Source organism: Thamnophis elegans, chromosome 4 (assembly GCF_009769535.1).
Source record: "Thamnophis elegans isolate rThaEle1 chromosome 4, rThaEle1.pri, whole genome shotgun sequence".
NCBI classification, from domain to species: Eukaryota; Metazoa; Chordata; class Lepidosauria; order Squamata; family Colubridae; genus Thamnophis; species Thamnophis elegans.
The window spans coordinates 54,801,165-54,818,831 of NC_045544.1; the positions used below are offsets into that span (position 1 = coordinate 54,801,165).

General features: G+C 34.7%; 1 protein-coding gene across 1 annotated transcript in view; it reads right to left on the bottom strand.

Moving 5' to 3' along the window:
- Positions 1-17,667, bottom strand: part of SYNE1 (spectrin repeat containing nuclear envelope protein 1) — a 300,005-nt gene that overhangs the window by 244,973 nt on the left and 37,365 nt on the right. The window contains 12 exon segments of the mRNA XM_032216017.1: positions 1,756-1,864; positions 2,232-2,440; positions 3,571-3,729; positions 4,483-4,617; positions 5,901-6,065; positions 7,354-7,512; positions 9,849-10,022; positions 11,022-11,165; positions 11,734-11,886; positions 12,153-12,317; positions 14,305-14,507; positions 15,965-16,061. Of these exon segments, the coding sequence (XP_032071908.1) occupies positions 1,756-1,864; positions 2,232-2,440; positions 3,571-3,729; positions 4,483-4,617; positions 5,901-6,065; positions 7,354-7,512; positions 9,849-10,022; positions 11,022-11,165; positions 11,734-11,886; positions 12,153-12,317; positions 14,305-14,507; positions 15,965-16,061 (1,872 nt within the window).

Here is a 17,667-nt window from a genome sequence, read left to right on the forward strand (position 1 = left end):
AGAGAACTGGGTTTACATTAGTTTGCATGGGTAAGTCAACAAAGACTGTATCAAGACACAAGCGTCTTATCAAACAATTATAAAACATTGCTATAGATTAAAAAAAGCCAATTATGATACTAAATTAATAGGACGAATGAGCGGTATATACACGTCAGAGGTGGGTTGCTCCTGATTTGGCCAAACTGGTAGTGGAATTCAGGCCTGGGTCACAGAACTGGCAGTGACCCAGGCCTGCCACGCCCCCGAACTGGTTCCCTCACCACCACTGGGCTATTGCCATTTTGGATTTTAGTGACTGTGCATGCGCAATTTAGTGTCAATTGTTTTGTGCATGCACGAAGAACAATTTACATTGAAAAGTGCACGTTTGCAAGTGGGTAAAACCGGCAGCAAACCACCCGATACACGTGGATAGTCACAAGCCAATATGCTCAAGCATAAAAATTGCTTGAGGATCCCTCTACCATGTAAATCACATTGTGACATCAATGAAAAACTATTCAATCAAAATAATAACACAACTCTATGTGTTTACAGAAATGTAGCTTTTCTGCATAGAGAAATCTATGCAGGAAGTCTTTTTTGATTCAGATAGTAATACTATTTGGACAAGTGGCTGCCTGTATGCTGATCCCACAGCTTGGACTATAGAGAATAGACTGCTTCTCCACTGTACACATAGTGAGTCCTTCTATGTATTGCCTGAATAGGGTGAAGTATCTTTCATATCATTCTTTAGCAAATAAAAATTTGAAGATCAATTTACATTGTCAATATACATATTAGGTATTATTTTCTTCTGCCTGCTTTTGCAATTAAAAAAAACTAATTACTTGAAAAAATGCTATCATTGGTAATGTCCCCCTAATTTTTGCTTTTGCATGTAACTTTTCCTTGCATACATTTCCAACAATAGAATTAATGCAATAGATATAACTTCTCCATGCAATCAGTGGAACGACTTGCCTCCAAAAGTTGTGGATGCTCCATCACTGGAGGTTTTAAGAAGAGATTGGACAACCATTTGTCTGAAATGGTATAGGGTTTCATGTAGGCGGTTTGGACAAGAAGACCTCCAAAGTTCCTTCTAACTCTTGTCATTCTCTTATTCTGTTTTTCATACAGTATGTTTGCATACACATACATACACCTGCCTGCCTGCCTGCCTGCCTGCCTGCCTGCCTGCCTGCCTGCCTGCCTGCCTACCTACCTACCTACCTACCTACCTACATACATACATACATACATACATACATACAAGTACCCAGCATCCCAAAATGTCACTTCTTTTTTGTGCAATGCTATTCATTCAGAAACTATTACCACTAGTGCTGCAGGGTGAGACTGGGAAATATTTTGGTAGATTGTGCCAATATATTTTTGTGGTATGTTTTTTCTATTGTAAAGTATGTGAAACATGTATGTACTTATCATTCTAATGACATTTATTGGTACAAATTTGTCTTGAAATAACCAATGGTTTTTCAAAAGCTTCTGAATTACATTGTACACTTCCTTCTAAAGGGTAGAATTTTTAACCAGTGTTACTTGATTTTATTTATGCTGGCAATTCCAGTTCCTTTTACATTTCACTATTTCTATAACATTATTTACACTTGTTGTAAATTATTTGACCTAACTTTAAAATGCCAAAAGCAGAGAAAGATCAGTTTGCATTATCAATTTCATCCACTTCAAATCAAAATGTTAGTATTACAAGAACATATCCATTTCAAATCATTTTTAATATACCTCTATTGATGTTTTAAATTGTTTGTATTTAGTAGTATCAGCTGAACCATTCTTAATTGTTTTAAGTTGTGTTTCCTTTGATGAAATCCATCTTCGTAATTCAGAAAATCTGAAACATAGCCATAGAAGGATAAGCAAACAGTAGATGAACAATACTGGTTGAATTAATGAAAAATGTTTCAAGGGAACTCAAGAAGCTAGCATCTGTAGTTTTGGCATAGCAAAAGATTTTAATCACTTAGGGAGGAATGTTGCTTGTTCAAATGGCTGAAAATTCCAAGTAAGTAAATCATAGCAATTTCCCAAACTAATCTAGATCCTATACTTCTTGCCCTTTGATGTTCTATTTAAAACAATTTAAAACATTAAGTGCTTCTGACAAGCAATATAGTATTTACAACATTAAAGGACATTGTAGTTCTACTTTGGTACTTTAAATCCATGCCTTCTATGTTGCAGTTCATGTAGTTGTTTACCTGTTCATGTATTCTTGCCATTTATCTGGTTGATCTATTAGTTTCATATAAGTCCGGGCAACTTGAGTTTTAAGTTCACTGAGATCTTTTTGGCTACTTTCAGATGTCATTTTAATTGGATCCCATTCTGGTAATTTCAAGCACAATTCTTTAATCAGTTGCTGTCGTTTCTCACATAGTTGTAAAGGCCCTTTATCACCAAAAAACATCTGATGGCATAAAAAAGAAACATTTGCTCACTCCACTGATATAAAAATGAACTTTAAAATCCTAATTTCTATCTGGTATTCAAGAACTAAGTACATTCACCATTTTTTAAAAATGTAAAAAAAATTGTCAAGATACTTCATCTCTGTGAAGGAAATGACAGTGCTTCTCACCTTTTTGATTGTGGAAAAGTGTTTAAATTCCTTCAGTTTCAAGTAATCCAGAAGGCATTTTTTCCAAGCATTATTGAAATTTTATATTTAAGATAATTTTCCCTCTGTTAAAAATATCTAAAGAACTGTCTAATTGAATTTATCTGGGGATTTCATGAAAGATTTTATATGCAGTACAATACAATGTATGTCTCCTAAGAAGTAAGTTTTTCAAATTACAGCATTATTAAATCAGTATATGAATTGTGTTAATACTGAAAATGGTGCTTCAATTACCTAACAATAATAAACAAATGCCACAGGAAAACAATATATTCTGGAAAGATACATCAAGGTATCTGATGCTGTATTGTAGAGATCAAGAAACAGCAATCTATTTTGTCAATCATATTTCAAAATGAATTTGGTTGTTTGCATGCATAAACATTCTTGAAATAATGGTTAAGTTCCAAGAAATGTAAGCCACTCAGAGTTGGGACGGGTGGCTGTAGAAATTGAATAAATAAATAAATAAATAAATAAATAAATAAATAAATAAATAAATAAATAAATAAATAAATAAATAAATAATAAATAAATAAATAAATAACAAATTTCACTGTATCAGTTTGAATGAAACATGATATTTTAATTATAATATTTGTGAATCTAAGCTCTTATTGTTCCAAGTAAACATTGCTCGTAGAAGTTGCACAAATATGCTGAATAGTAATGTAGATGAAATTCTAAAATCAATACGCAATAGATCAATCACTACCATAAAATACTAAAAAAAAAATCACTCACTCATATATCATTTTTTTAAACTGGAATCATAGGTATAATGCCAAGCAGAAAAATTTGGAACAGGACAGCAGTGTTTTCTATATTGCATATTCCTTTATTTTTACAGAGTCAAGGCAGATAACTAAATACAGAGGAAAAACTCCATGGCTATTTAAGGAAAGGGGTAGAATTACCTTGTGCTCCTTAATTATTTTTTCACTGCTCTCCTTGGTCATGAGCTCATGCTGGCGAGTGAGTTCAGTGTGACATTCTTGCACTATTGCTAGAAATTTGCTTTTTTCCACTTCTATTTTTAAGCGGAGTAAATGGTATGGAGCTTCTGACTGGAGATCCTGCATCATAATAAGAAGTGTGGGACGAAATTAATATAAAACACAGTTCTCTTTTTAAGAAATTATTTATAAAGGTATAAAACAAGGAAACCAACCAACACCAAACCAGATCATTAATTTCAGAGGTGGTAACTAAGATGCTTTAACTTGTTTTTCTGAACAATTTCAGGGGAATAACTTTCACTGAAAATATAATGTAATGTTACACCATAAAAAAGAACAGGAAAAAAAAGTTCATGCAAAATGCCAGCAGAAACAAGAAGTTTAAAACATGAAAAAATAATTGTGTAACCTATCACATTATGATAAAAATACTTTTTAAGATAAGTGATTCTTTTCTGATCTTTAATTAAGAAAACTGAGTTGAGTAAACTTGTGAAAGTACACAAGATATTTTCATGTTGCTTGGACAGGAATAACTGAGAACAATAATTGCACAAGTGACTCTATCTTCCTCTCACAGAATGGATTTTGTGGCTGTGTACTTTAAACAAGAAGAACTAGTTTGGTGTAGTGGTTAAGGAAACAATCTAGAAACTAGGAAATTGAATATTTTAGTTCCACCTTAGGTACAAAGCCAACTGGGTGACCATGGGCCAGTCACTCATTTGGAACCCTAGGAGGCAAGCAAGGGCAAACTACTTAAAAAATCTTGGCATGAAAACTGCAGGAACTAGTCCAGGAGTCAACAGACTTGAGGGCCTACACACAGAGAAAAACAACTTATAACTAAAGCTGGTTGGCAAAACTCACCTTCCACTGCTTGTGCAATTTCCGCACAGCTTCCTGAAGGGTGTGTTGCTCTTGCTCAGGAAGGATGTCAGTAAGTTCATCACAAGCTTTCAGGAAAGCATTGAGCACCCTTTGGTCCAACTGATTGAAAAATTCCTGGTTTTGAAATTTATCACATGTTTAAATGTTAATATTGTTGCTAAGGAAACAGAAGATTAATTCCAAAATTTTATACTATGTACTAATACAGGAAACTTGGATGGTATGATTGAGGTTGATCTTATGAATGATAACTGGTTGCAATTTATATCTGTGCTATTTTTTCCTTGAAAATCATGGAAGGTGTTGGGCACTGGCCACAGGAAGAATAGCAATAGCACTTAGACTTATATACTACTTCACAGTGCTTTTATAGCTGTCTCTAAGCGGTTTACAGAATCAACATATTGTCTCCAACTATCTGGGTTCTCATTTTACCGACCTCAGAAAGATGGCAGGCTGAGTCAACTTTGAGCTGGTTAGGATCGAACCCCTGGCAGTCAACAGAATAGCCTGCAATACTGCATTCTAACCACTGTGCCCCTATGGCTCTATAGAGCTAGATTATAAGAATAGGGCTGGCCTAACCCTCTAAATTCCATATCATCCCAACCCATAATAAGAAGCTGCAATTTGGATGTAGATTTTTTTCTTATGCGGATTATGAAGGCACTAAAGATCAGACAAAAGAGCAGAGTAGAGGATTAATACTGTACTCTGGATGTCTTGTCTGGTTTTATAACTAAGCAACCTCAGGCTCAATTAGCACTTGGATGGAAGAACATCAAAGAATATCAAGGCTTTCATCTAAACTGGGACTTTCAAAAGCATCCTGCAAGATGGCAATAAAATTCAATTCAGTATTATTACCAAGAAAAATTACACGGCTGTGTCCATTTAATAGTCACAGGAATGATGAATGACTTGAGGGTATCTAATTTACTGTATGTTCATAATTTACATTGTAAAGAAGTAAAATATTCAAGGACTCTCAAATTATACTCATAAGCATTATTTCAAAACTTAACTGTATGTCAGCTTTCACAAACAGCCTAAATATATTCCTATGGAACAAATACATTAAATCTACACTTTTAAAAAAAATTACCCTCTCAATAAACACACTGTAGAAACAAGTGCTGATTATTGGTATTTAAATCAAATAATTAAATTCAGTTAAATTAAATATGTATTAAAGCAAAAACAAACTAATTTCTGGTTTTTAGAGGAATGCTTTTGGTCTCTTATTTTAACCTATAGGCCTGGTATCTCCAAGTAGTTTCCATCCTTCTGGCTTTTTTTGGCATTGACTATAGTTGGCTAGGTGTCACTACTTGCAATGCTATTTTAATTAGCAATATGAAATATAACAGAAATATGCCTTATGAAGTTATACTTACTGTATTTTTTCGGAGGAGTTCTTCAGGTTTGCCTTTTTCTTTTAGACAGCATTGGGCAGTCTGGAGAACATTTTCCAACTCTGTTCTAGATTCTTCAAATTTCTTCATCAGCCGACTATTTACCTCAACATTTTTCTTCCAATCACTGGTCTTCTGCACCATATCCTTTATAAATGAAAATGGGGAAAAATCCTGCAATGTTAAATTATAATTTACACTTGAGGAATAATATTATTATGTTTCTTTACTTCTGCTTTATCAAACTGAGGTCACATCCCTGTGCCCTCAGTATTATGAGAATGGAGAAATATCTTTTCATTTTCCTTCAAGATTAAGTACTATCTGAGGTCAACAGTACTATGCTGACTTTGCATGCAGTCTACAATCTCTTGGGAAAGTCTTCAAACTATACTCCAAAGGGCTTAAATATCTGGACTTTGAAAACAACAACCAAAATCTCTAGTTGCTATTTCCTGTGTTTTTCTGTAACATTTTGCCTCATGAGGAGTTCTTAGGAATAAAAAAAGCTTATGCAGTCCTTTTTATATTTTCAGGTGACATATATAAACAATCTCGTTCCTATGAAATTGAATCTATGTTAATGTGAATGGGACCTGGAAATAATTGTAGTTATATGATTTCAATTTCTTAATTAGTGCACAAGCCAAGCTCAGATAGGATGTTGTTATTTAGAATTATTAGACATCATTACTATAACATCATTAAACATTCTCCCCTGAAAAATTAAGAGTAATAATTGTACCCCCATAGCCTCTAGTTACATTCCTTTTAATTCATCTACTCACAGTAAATATTTGTGTAGCTTCAGCAGGACACAAATAAACAAGATAAACAGAAAGGAAGAAATTCCTTTGTATGGGGTCTGATGCTCACATCAAGTATAGATCACAGGGACCTTCAAAACATATTGTGGGCTCCAGAACAACTATCTGACTTTTTTCTTACATTGGACAGGCATTTATCTTCTTCTGCAACTGTCTCAGCAAGATCAACTTAACAGTAAAACAACTGAGTAAGGATTATACAAGAGAAATACTTCAAACACCTCACAGAACTCATCTTTTGTATAAGATGAATACTGCCAAATTACTGAAAGTATCACTGACCTAATATTTTTAAGCACTGTAAGCAACCACACATAATTTCTATCTTAACTCGTTTCCCCTAAAACTAAATTTGTATTTTTCAAAAAAAGGGGCAAACATCCATGATACCTTGTGCCTTTAGTTCTGCAGACCATGTCTTTGAAGTTGTTACTATCTGCATTGTTCTTTTCTATAATAACATTTAGCGAAGGCTATTTTGAATTATTGTTTTAGTTTAGTTACTTTATCTTAATATATCTTAATCAAATTGACTTTTTTTCCACATTTTTTTTCATGTTGGGAAATAATGTTAAAAATTTAGTGACATTGTTGAAATTGAAAATTACCTGAAAAGCAGCTTGAATTTCTACCACTTTTTTCTGAAGTACAGAAAAGCTGAAGTGATTTAATACTTTACTTGAAGCCAGAAGCTTTGTGATAATTTGACTATTTCTTTCAATTAATAACAGGGCTTTTTTGCAGTGTTCTTGATAAGCTACCAGGTCCTTTAAAAAGATGAAAAATATTAAAATAAGTATATTGTGGACAGTAAGGCAAACAGATTTAACAACTTTGCAATGTTTCTTTTATTTCTACTTTATTTTCTATAAAACAATATTTTTTCATCTGGTACAATAATGTTATGCTACAGTAACTACTTATTTAAAGGCTATGATTCCATACCCAGATAACATTTATTGCTTTGAATGATTCTTGAGAATTAGTACTGAAACAAGAATTTAGCTTTGTTCTTTTAATGTATCATTTTTTGGGGGGGGGGGAAAGTAATTATAGTTTCAATTGAAATCCACAAAATGCCAATGTCTACTTCCAGACTGACAAGTGTTCCTTACAAGTAATTAAACCCTAACATCTTAAACAGATAAAAAAATTAAAATATTATACACTGAGATGAAAAACCCCACACCTTACAGGTACATTAAGATATTTATTTTTAAAAAATATTTATTTTTTGGAATCTAAGTCATTTGAAGATTTGTAACTTCAGCAAAACAGCAAAAACAAAAGCAATAATTGCATATACAACAAACATATGTGTTAAAATATCTCAAATTCTTATTAGGAGTAATGTAAGGTATTATCTGGAGTAACTAAAAGGATAAATCTGAATCTTCAATATTAGAAAATCTAATTAGAAAAAAATTGCTTAGGGCCATGGATTATAATAGGGCCCTGGATCACATACAAGTAGTTCTCAACTTGAGACCAGACTTATAGTCATAAGTCATTATGCTCATTAAATTACCATATACCATGCCCATTGTACAATGGTTGTTCAGAAAATGCTGCAATAATTAAGTGAACATGTTTTATTCAATGGGTGTTTTTGCCAACTGCAGAAATTAGTAAAACACATTGAAAATTGTGGTCATGGACAATGGGACACTGCAAATGGCTGTAAATATGAACCAGCTATCAATCACCCAAAATGTAATCAAGGGATGGGGGGAGGTGGGCCAGCCATTGGTCACTGGAACCTGAGCATAAGTAGCTCTGGGAAGGTCCAACATAACTTCAAATGTTGCTAAGGTACTGGTCATTAAGGAAGGACTACTTGTATACATATAAACATTTCGGAGGAATAAGAAAGTCTTCCAGACAAAAACACAATGTTGCTTTTAATTTTCTTTTGATTCTTAAAATAATGAAATACAAAAAAGGTTGACATCATGACCAAAAAACAAGAGATAGTGAAAGGGGACAAAAATCTTAAATATAATTTAGTGAGTAGAATAAATTACATGTAGCAAAAGAAACTAATCAGCAAATTAAAAGATTGATATAATAAAATGATATAATCATTTAACTTATCATTAAATTTAACTATGCCATATCACACTGTGCCATCTTCTGATTTTCAGAACTTAGAGACCTTTCAAAAACAGGCAACAACCTCATATTCTGAATCTTTTCCTTAAAATCAGGACTGGAAATTTCTTTTAATTATCTAAAATTATCATCTACATTATATCCTAGGCTGTAAAGAGCCATAGCCTTTCATGAGATTAGAAATTCCATGTTTTAGGAATATAATTCAGCATCACATTAAGAACCTTAATTGAAATCTTCCAAAAATCATAATATATGAAGTAATGAAAGTCTATAAAAGACAAGACCAAACCATGAGAGTTTTAGAATGTTATTTTTTTTATATTGCCAGTGTAAGACGTCTAATGTCCATTCCTTCTTGTACATTCTTTGATAAGGCAATAAAAATGAAACAACATTTTCTGGTGAATTAACCCAATGTTTGAAAATATTAGAAATATATTCACATTTTTAACACCTGGAACACCGATTCTTCAAAACTGAGTATTCTAATTCCTCATTCAGTACCTTATAAAACTAAATTATTAGCTTGAAGTGCTATATCCAGGTACTTCAGAAGATGTTCAGAGGATGTTAATTCAGGTACTCCAGAAGATGTTCAAACATCCAGGTCATATGGGTTGATTTATATGTGTCTCAATTGTATATATTGGCCAGAGGATGTTTCAGACAGATAAAATTTCAGCTAACAATTCTTACTATCTTTGGAAGTTCTCCCATAATCAAATCTTTCCTAGCCTCCTGAACTGCCAGAATTCGTATTTATGGGGACTTCTGCATGTTAGACATGGCAGTTGCTCCCATTCTATGCTTTCCCCTTTTCAACTTCCGGTTTAATACAGTCTAGTAAAAGGGAAATATGTAACTTGGAAATTACTTGAAATTTTGTTTAAAGATATCAATTTATTCAAGATATCAATTATTCATACTATTTATTCATCCAAATAAATACTAAAAGAAAACATATCCGGAGCACTTGCGTGAGAAATACCTGATGTTGCTGTTTAAAAACATGAGCAGGCTGGGCTTCAGGATCTAATACAGAAATAATTTCATTGATTTTTTCAAGAGATTCATGAAAATGTGTAATTTGTTTCTCTAATTCTTCAAGATGAGGAAGTAATTCTTGTGAATCAAAGAGTACAACTGGGCAGGTCTCCTTAACCTAATACCAACAGAAATATTTTAAAAACCATGGATGAAAATGTAACACAAATCTCTCACACACAGATATATACAATGATTAGATACTATTGTGTGCGTTGATATATATGTGAGTACCTGTCTGTCTATATACACATGTACATATCTAATGAAAGCTAAATTTCTTCAGTATTAACGCAGTTGCTCAATTTTATGTTGATTTTCAAATGCAGGGAGTCCTCATTTAACAACCAAAATCAGAACCAGCAATTGTTGGTCCCATTGTTAAGCAAACTTGCAACTATGCTTATGATCTTTCATTTCACCTTCCCTTTACTTTACAGACCTGTGGAAGTTGGAAATTCAAGGATTGGTCGTTACTTTTTCATCTCTGTCATCACTGAAAGTGATTGCTAAACGAGGACCTGTACAACCAATATATCATTGGGTATATTTCCATCTTGTGATATCTAGTGATCATATATAGCACCCCTAGTAAAATGTTTGTCCTCTTTCTTTGTAGTTCCCATAAATTTGCTTTTGTGGGGGGAATGTTTGGGTAAAGACTTCAGTGTATGTATAGAAAATATTTGCATAATATGCTTTTGTTCATTTCAAGGTTTGCAGCCTTGTATATATTGATACTTATTCAATTTCTTCTTTTTCTGATTCTAGTCATCTTTATTTTCCTTTTGTTTTTCCAAAAATACCTGATATATGATGTATAATTGCAATTCCTAAAGTGGCAGGGCGGTGGCAGCAAAGATGGATAGAAGGAATAATGTCTTCTGTAAAATTGTTTCATATTCACATCTGAGAGAATATGAAATAAATTTAAGGAAGTCATTATTAGATAGAAGCAGTTGGAACATACTGAAAATTTCCAGGCTAGCCCTAAAGGAACTGGGAATGACAGAATAATTAAATACAGCAAAGAAACATAAATCAATCCCACCCTTATCTCTCATATTAGAGGAAGGTAATTTAGAGTAATTTAAGAAATTACTTGAATAGTAATTACCTTGCTGAGCTGTCCTTTGATTCTCTGCATTCTTGTAAGCATTTCATTGACTTCTTCTTGTGGAATTTCCTTGGTAACCACTTGTGCAGTCCTTGTTATCATTTTGTACTGGGATTCCATAATGAATGCCTTTTGTTTAATATCCTGTAATATTTTTGTTCCAAATAATTATGTGTAAAAATGCAAGTCTTTTAAGAAATGGAGCTCAATCTCCTATTGTTTGTAGTGGAGAAGACTGAGCCTTAAGAATCAGCATCCTTTCTTTCTGTTGCATTAATTAATAGCAGCTCATATTAAATGCAACATACCATAACCATTTAAGCAGCATACATATTAGGTTGCAAACTTTGAAGATTTTTAATGCAATATTTTTATGAAATTATTTTATTAAAACATTCATTAAAGATTCATTTCTATGCTACTAAAATATATTTTTTAAAAAACAATGTTGAAAACAATGTGTTGGAAGGAGGTAACAATTCTATTTAAATAGTTCACACTGGAAATTTTTGTTTAACACTTAAGCACAGGGAGAGGCACATGATTTACAAAAAATGAAGAATCTTAAAGTCACAGCAGGAAAGTGGTACAGCAGTTAAGAGAACTATGAGGATATTGCCAATGTCCTTAAAAATGCTCTTAATCCAAAAAGCAGAACAAGAATATACAGCAGTGCTACATAGAAATAATGCCCAGCTTCTAATTAACTTGCCTCCATTTCTTGGACAAATAACTTTACATTTAGAAAGGACACTTCTAAATGTGTGTGGATTTTCCTCTTTACGTCATCAATGAAAGCAGACAAGGCAGCCACTCCATCCAAATATTCCTTCTTTATTTTGTCTAATTCATCAGCCCGAGCATACTATGAAAGCACAGAAAATAGATAAAACAATATAGAAGTAAAGAAAGGTCAGCAGAACATTAAGCACAGAAGGGACAAAAGTTTACATTCCATTCAACATAATTCTATAGCGCTCTTTTTATGAAATGCGGCCTTTTCTTTTCACACAGAAAATAGAATGAGTGATATGCAAATCTTAATTTAAATTTAAAAATTAAATAACCTATTAACATAATGCTGTGCAACAGTGGCTTGTAACTATAGGAAGAAAGTCTCCGAGGACATACTTGTTTAACTTGCATAAATAATTCTCTCCATCGTCCATTTAGCAAGAGCAATTGTTGTTTTAAATCTCTGGAAACGGTCTCATCACATGTTTCAATCAGAAAATTACCAGCATCATTCATTGCAGTATGTTGCTGAATCCATTGTGGTAAATGTCGGAAGAAATCCTAGGAAGAACACAGGTAATATCGCTGAAAAAAAGTTGTACATCACACTTATATGAATGTTTAATTTCCCCCAATTTCCTCTTATCAGAAGCATGCAATGATCACTCTATCCTTTATGCAAATTATTTCTCAGAAAATTAAACCACCTTTTCTGCCGTGGCCCCCATGCTATGAAATGTTCTCCCCACCAACATGAAATATAAATAAAATAAATATGTCACCTTCTCATTTGCATGGAGACTCTCAGTTTACAGATGTTGCAAACAATGTTAACTATTCTGCATTTCCTATTTATGTACACCTCTGCCTTTAAGGACCAGTTCCATGGGGAGAGGTTTTTCCATGGACCAAAGGGGTGTGTGGTTTATGGATGGATCATTCCCTGTTTACATGGCCTTGTTTCTGGCATGCCACGGACAATGCTGGTCCATGGACTGGGGGTTGGAGATCCTTGATGTATATCTCAGCAATGCATCTTCTGTTATGTTGAACAAAGGCACTTCTCCCTGCTTCTACAAAAAAAAAAACCCTCTTCTTCATTTACAGGCAAATAGAAATAGGCATTTGGAATGTAACGCAACAGGTTTTTTTCTAAGATGGGATCTCTGCCAATTTGTCTTAAAGATCAAATGCAAGCCCTTTAAAATCTTGTCTGATGCTTCTGAATGTCAATAATTCTAGCTACTAAGGTCACTGGATATGGGTTATGGTGGCTCAGTGGCTAAGTGCTGAACTTGTCAATCAGAAAAGTCAGCAGTTTGGCGGTTCAAATCCCTAGCTCCAGGTAACGGAGTGAGCTCCCGTTACTTGTCCCAGCTTCTGCCAACTTACTTGTAAAAATGCAAGTAGAAAAATAGGGACCACCTTTGGTGGGAAGGTAACAGTGTTCCATGTGACTTCAGCATTTAGTCATGCCAGCCACATGACCACGGAGATGTCTTCGGACAGCACTGGCTCTTTGGCTTTGAAAAGGAGATGAGCACTGCCCTCTAGAGTCAGGAACGACTAGCACATGTGCAAGGAAAACCTTTACATTACCTTTTAGGGTCACTGGTGAGAAATAGTGAGAGGTGACATATAGCAATATTTAGTGGATCACAGGTTGCATATACCTTCCCTAAATACTTTGAGTCTAAGATACTTTAACAACTGTATCTCCTATATAAAAAGTGCTAAAATGTATGATATTATCAAGTGGGTTTGCTTCATTTTATACCAGTTACTGAGCATGAAGACAGGTTTTTTTTCAGTCTGCTTTTTAGCATATGAGCTAAAGGTTGAGGCTTGGGGAAAAAGAAGGAAGTAATAGTTGCGGGCCCCTTCGGCCAATTATTCTGGTTAGTGGGATCCAGGAGAAAGGCCTTCTCTGCTGTTGCACATGGAACATCTTTTCTCTGAATGTGAGGTTGGCTCCAACATTTCATAATGGCCTACAGGTCTGGCTCTGCAAGTTAGCTTGAGGCCCCAGTGGGGGAGCATCATAGTGGAGGTGATTGGTTAACAACAGGTTCCAGCTGCCCCCCCCCCCCCATTCACTCTCCCAATTTGTAATTGGATTGTAACATTTGCCCTGGTGGTACAGTGGTTAGAATGTAGTACTACATTACTATAGGTTAACTCACTGCTCACTCCAGGAGTTCGATCCTGATCAGCTTGGTTGACTCAGCCTTCCATCCTTCCGACGTCAGTAAGATGAGTACCTAGATTGTTAGGGGCAATAAGCTGTGTGTGTGTGTGTGTGTGTGTCTGTGTCTGTGTCTCTGTGTGTGTGTCTCTGTGTGTATCTTTTATGACTGTAAGCCACCCAGAATTACCCTGTGGTAAGATGGGTGGCCAATACATTTTTTAAACAAATAAAAAAAATAGTGGTAGTCATATTTCAGAAGTAGAAGTTTAGTGGGTTATGTTGACACAGTTACTGCCTCACAGTTCAACTGCCCCACAGTTCCTGCATATAAATCTAATAAATACATGGTAGGGTACTTACCTTTTTAGCATGTTCAGGTTGATTCAACATTTTTTCAGCATCTTCCAGCCAGGCTTGCAGAATGGCGACTGTATTGCTATATCGATCCCAGTTAGAAATGACTTCTTCTAACATACTCCGAACACTTCTCACTTCAACTGACAAGTGCCTCCACTGTGTTGTTGTATCATTCATGAACTTTGTAATGTTCTCTATTTCTTCCGCTGAAATAGAGCACTGAGGCTTTAACATAAATCTTGCATCAAATGAAAATCCCAATATAAAATAACATTAAGAACAAACAAGCTCTAGTAGTAATACAATCTTAATACAAATAATTAGTACAAGTACAGTTTAATGTATGTTATTTTAGTGACTCTTTTACTTAAGTAAGTAAGGCAACATTGACATCATCCCTAACCATACAGCCATTGTGAGAGTACAGTGAAGCTAACTGGCAGTAGCTTATTTATTGCTGATAAATGTACCATCTTTACTATTAAATGTAATCTTAAAACAAAGAAACAAAAGTGTGTCTTTAGTTACATTACACACCCACACACAGACGCACACACACTTCTTCAAAGTGATCAATATTGATCTCCAAGGGTCAATGGGAGTATCCAAAGGTTTGATGTTATTATTAGTAATTTATTAATTTTCATATAATAAACACTTGGGGATTGATTAACAATCTAAAATTTCATGAAGGAGTCAATGAGCTGAAGAATCTGAAGATCCCTGACATGCATGCATAAATATTTAAGCATAGCAGCACCTTACTGCTGCCCTGTGGAATATTGGGGAAACAAAGACCACTGTGATTAAGCATTCCTCCTAAATTATAAGGGGCCTTAGTACCTAAATACACAGTGCATTGTATTGGAAAGCCACTTTGCAAAGTGAATTGCCATGGGAAAAGTTCTAAAGGAGCTAAAATATCTGCAGCTAGAAGGTTTGGCATGGCTACTCCAAATATTTTCTCTGGTTGCCTTCACACACCATTTGCTTCACTGGTGGCCCAAATGGAGGCGTTATCTGTGCAAGGGTACATCTGCAAAGGTAACTGGGATAGTCAGTTGTGATGGTGTAAAGCAGCTGTGATGAGTCTTCAGGGACACCCACTGATTTAACACCTCATAAAGTAAAGCCAGTCAATTTTGCAAAGAAAGCCTTTTAAATGCTTTGACAATCTATACTGTTCTTTCCCAGCCTGAGGTAGAACATTTGTGGCTGAAATGATTTGACTCATTGCAGAGATGGGATGAAGAACATGGGCTTCATACTCTAAAAGGATGGTTGTGGGTGATGAAATAAGAAAACAGGAAACAGAATAAACAAACTTTTGAAGTGGAAATTAGATTAATATTGAAATCAATATTGATACACACCATAAAAAACTACATGAAACCTAAATATTTTTTATGTAATTGGGGCATTAGTACGGCATTCAGATATGTACCCTAGCATGGTTAGAAATTCCACATCCATAAAAAAGAACATTAGAAAATGTTTACCACGTTAGGAAAGGATCATTGCTCTAAAATGTCTTCATGTGGTTATTCATATCCTCTGCTCTCATACACACGGCTTCCAATTTTGTCATTTTTCAAATTGCTTAGCAACAGCTCTACTTGATCTAACAATAAGAATAATGCTGAACAAATAGACTTCTACTTACGTGAGCCATTAGCATTGGCATACGTCTCAGCTGCTTTTTTCAAGATCTGGTATGTAATTTCATACTGCTCAAAAAATTTGTTGTTTTCTATAACAGTCTGAAAAAGGAGAAAAATGAAATCTCCAATAAGATAAGAAAACAGCCTTTAAAAAGCTTACTATACCTATTTAGCTTTTCTTACAGGTTCATCTTCCAGATCTTTTTTTTAAAAACACAAACACACACAGACACACACACATATATATAAATAAAACTTTTTATACATTTTATCTTTCACTTTGAGAAAAATATGTGCAAAAATGCCCCTGATATTAACCTCATTGTCACCATGTCCATATTAATTATAAAAAAGTACCTAAGGATGATGTGGAATTATAACAGAACAAATTAATCTATGAAATCCAGTTTGGGCTAGTAATCAAACCGTTGACCTGGGGCCATGGAGACCTGCTTTGGATAGAAAAGTGTCATTTTCTCTCAGCCCTAGGAAGAAACTGCCTAGAAAACTGCAGGAACTTGATATAGTCACCAAAAAGACAGACTCAAGGACAAAATAATCATCATCATAGGACAACTTAAAGAAAAGCTGACCAACGATCAGTTTTGCTCATGAAGGTCAATGAAGATGTCAACAAGCAACCAGGATGCCAGGCAGAGAAACCTACAGGATGAATCTGAGATTATCTAGAAGGCGAATTATGCCTTCTATTACTAAATAAGTTTATCATACACAATCTACCATATTTTTCACTCCATAAGACGCTCCTGATCATAAGATGCACCTAGGTTTAGAGCAGTGGTAGTCAACCTGGTCCCTACCGCCCACTAGTGGGCGTTCCAGCTTTCATGGTGTGCGGTAGGGGTTTTGTCCGATACTGAAGGACTTTCCTTTTTAAAAATTTAATTGACTTTTTTAAAAAAATTCGTAGCATTATTTAAAAACATTTTCATTAGGTTTTCATAAAATCACCATTACTGTGGAATTGGTGGGTGGTTAGAAAATTTTACTACTAACAGAGATACAAAAGTGGGCGGTAGGTATAAAAAGGTTGACTACCCCTGGTTTAGAGGAAGAAATCAAGAATAAATATATCTGCCTCTGCCTCCCAGCATCCATCCAGTATTCATCTGGCTAGCATCCTTGCAGCAAACAGCAAACAGCCTGCCTCTTCCGTGTCTGCTGCCTCCTCCAGGCAACACCTTCACAACCGAGCAACTGATTGACGGTTGGATCAGCCACATGGAATACCGCAGATCAGCTGTTCCATGCGGCGGGGATCGCTGCCGCCATTTGCTGCTGCTGCCTGTCACCCATATTCGCTTCATAAACACACAAACATTTCCACCCACTTTGGGGGAGAAAAAGTGTGTCTTATGGAGAGAAAAATATGGTAATTATAATTCAGCAAAATTTATGTTTGATTGCTAGGTTCCCAAGTCTGGACTGCAAAATTAGAAGAGAGTAAACAGTAGCAGTTTTCTGTATCTCTTTGTTAACGTTAGTGGTCATCCAGATATTTTTTCAGATTGGTCTTTTAAACGGAGATAAGAATATGTTTCCTTGTCCTGATGAGTCCATAGGCCTTACAAACAAGATACAAAAAGTATGACATTATTTCCCAAGTGTTTGTGTTTTTAAAATGAAAATACCTTTAATAAAACATACAGTAGCTAATGCAGCAGTCATTTGGCCTTATGATCAA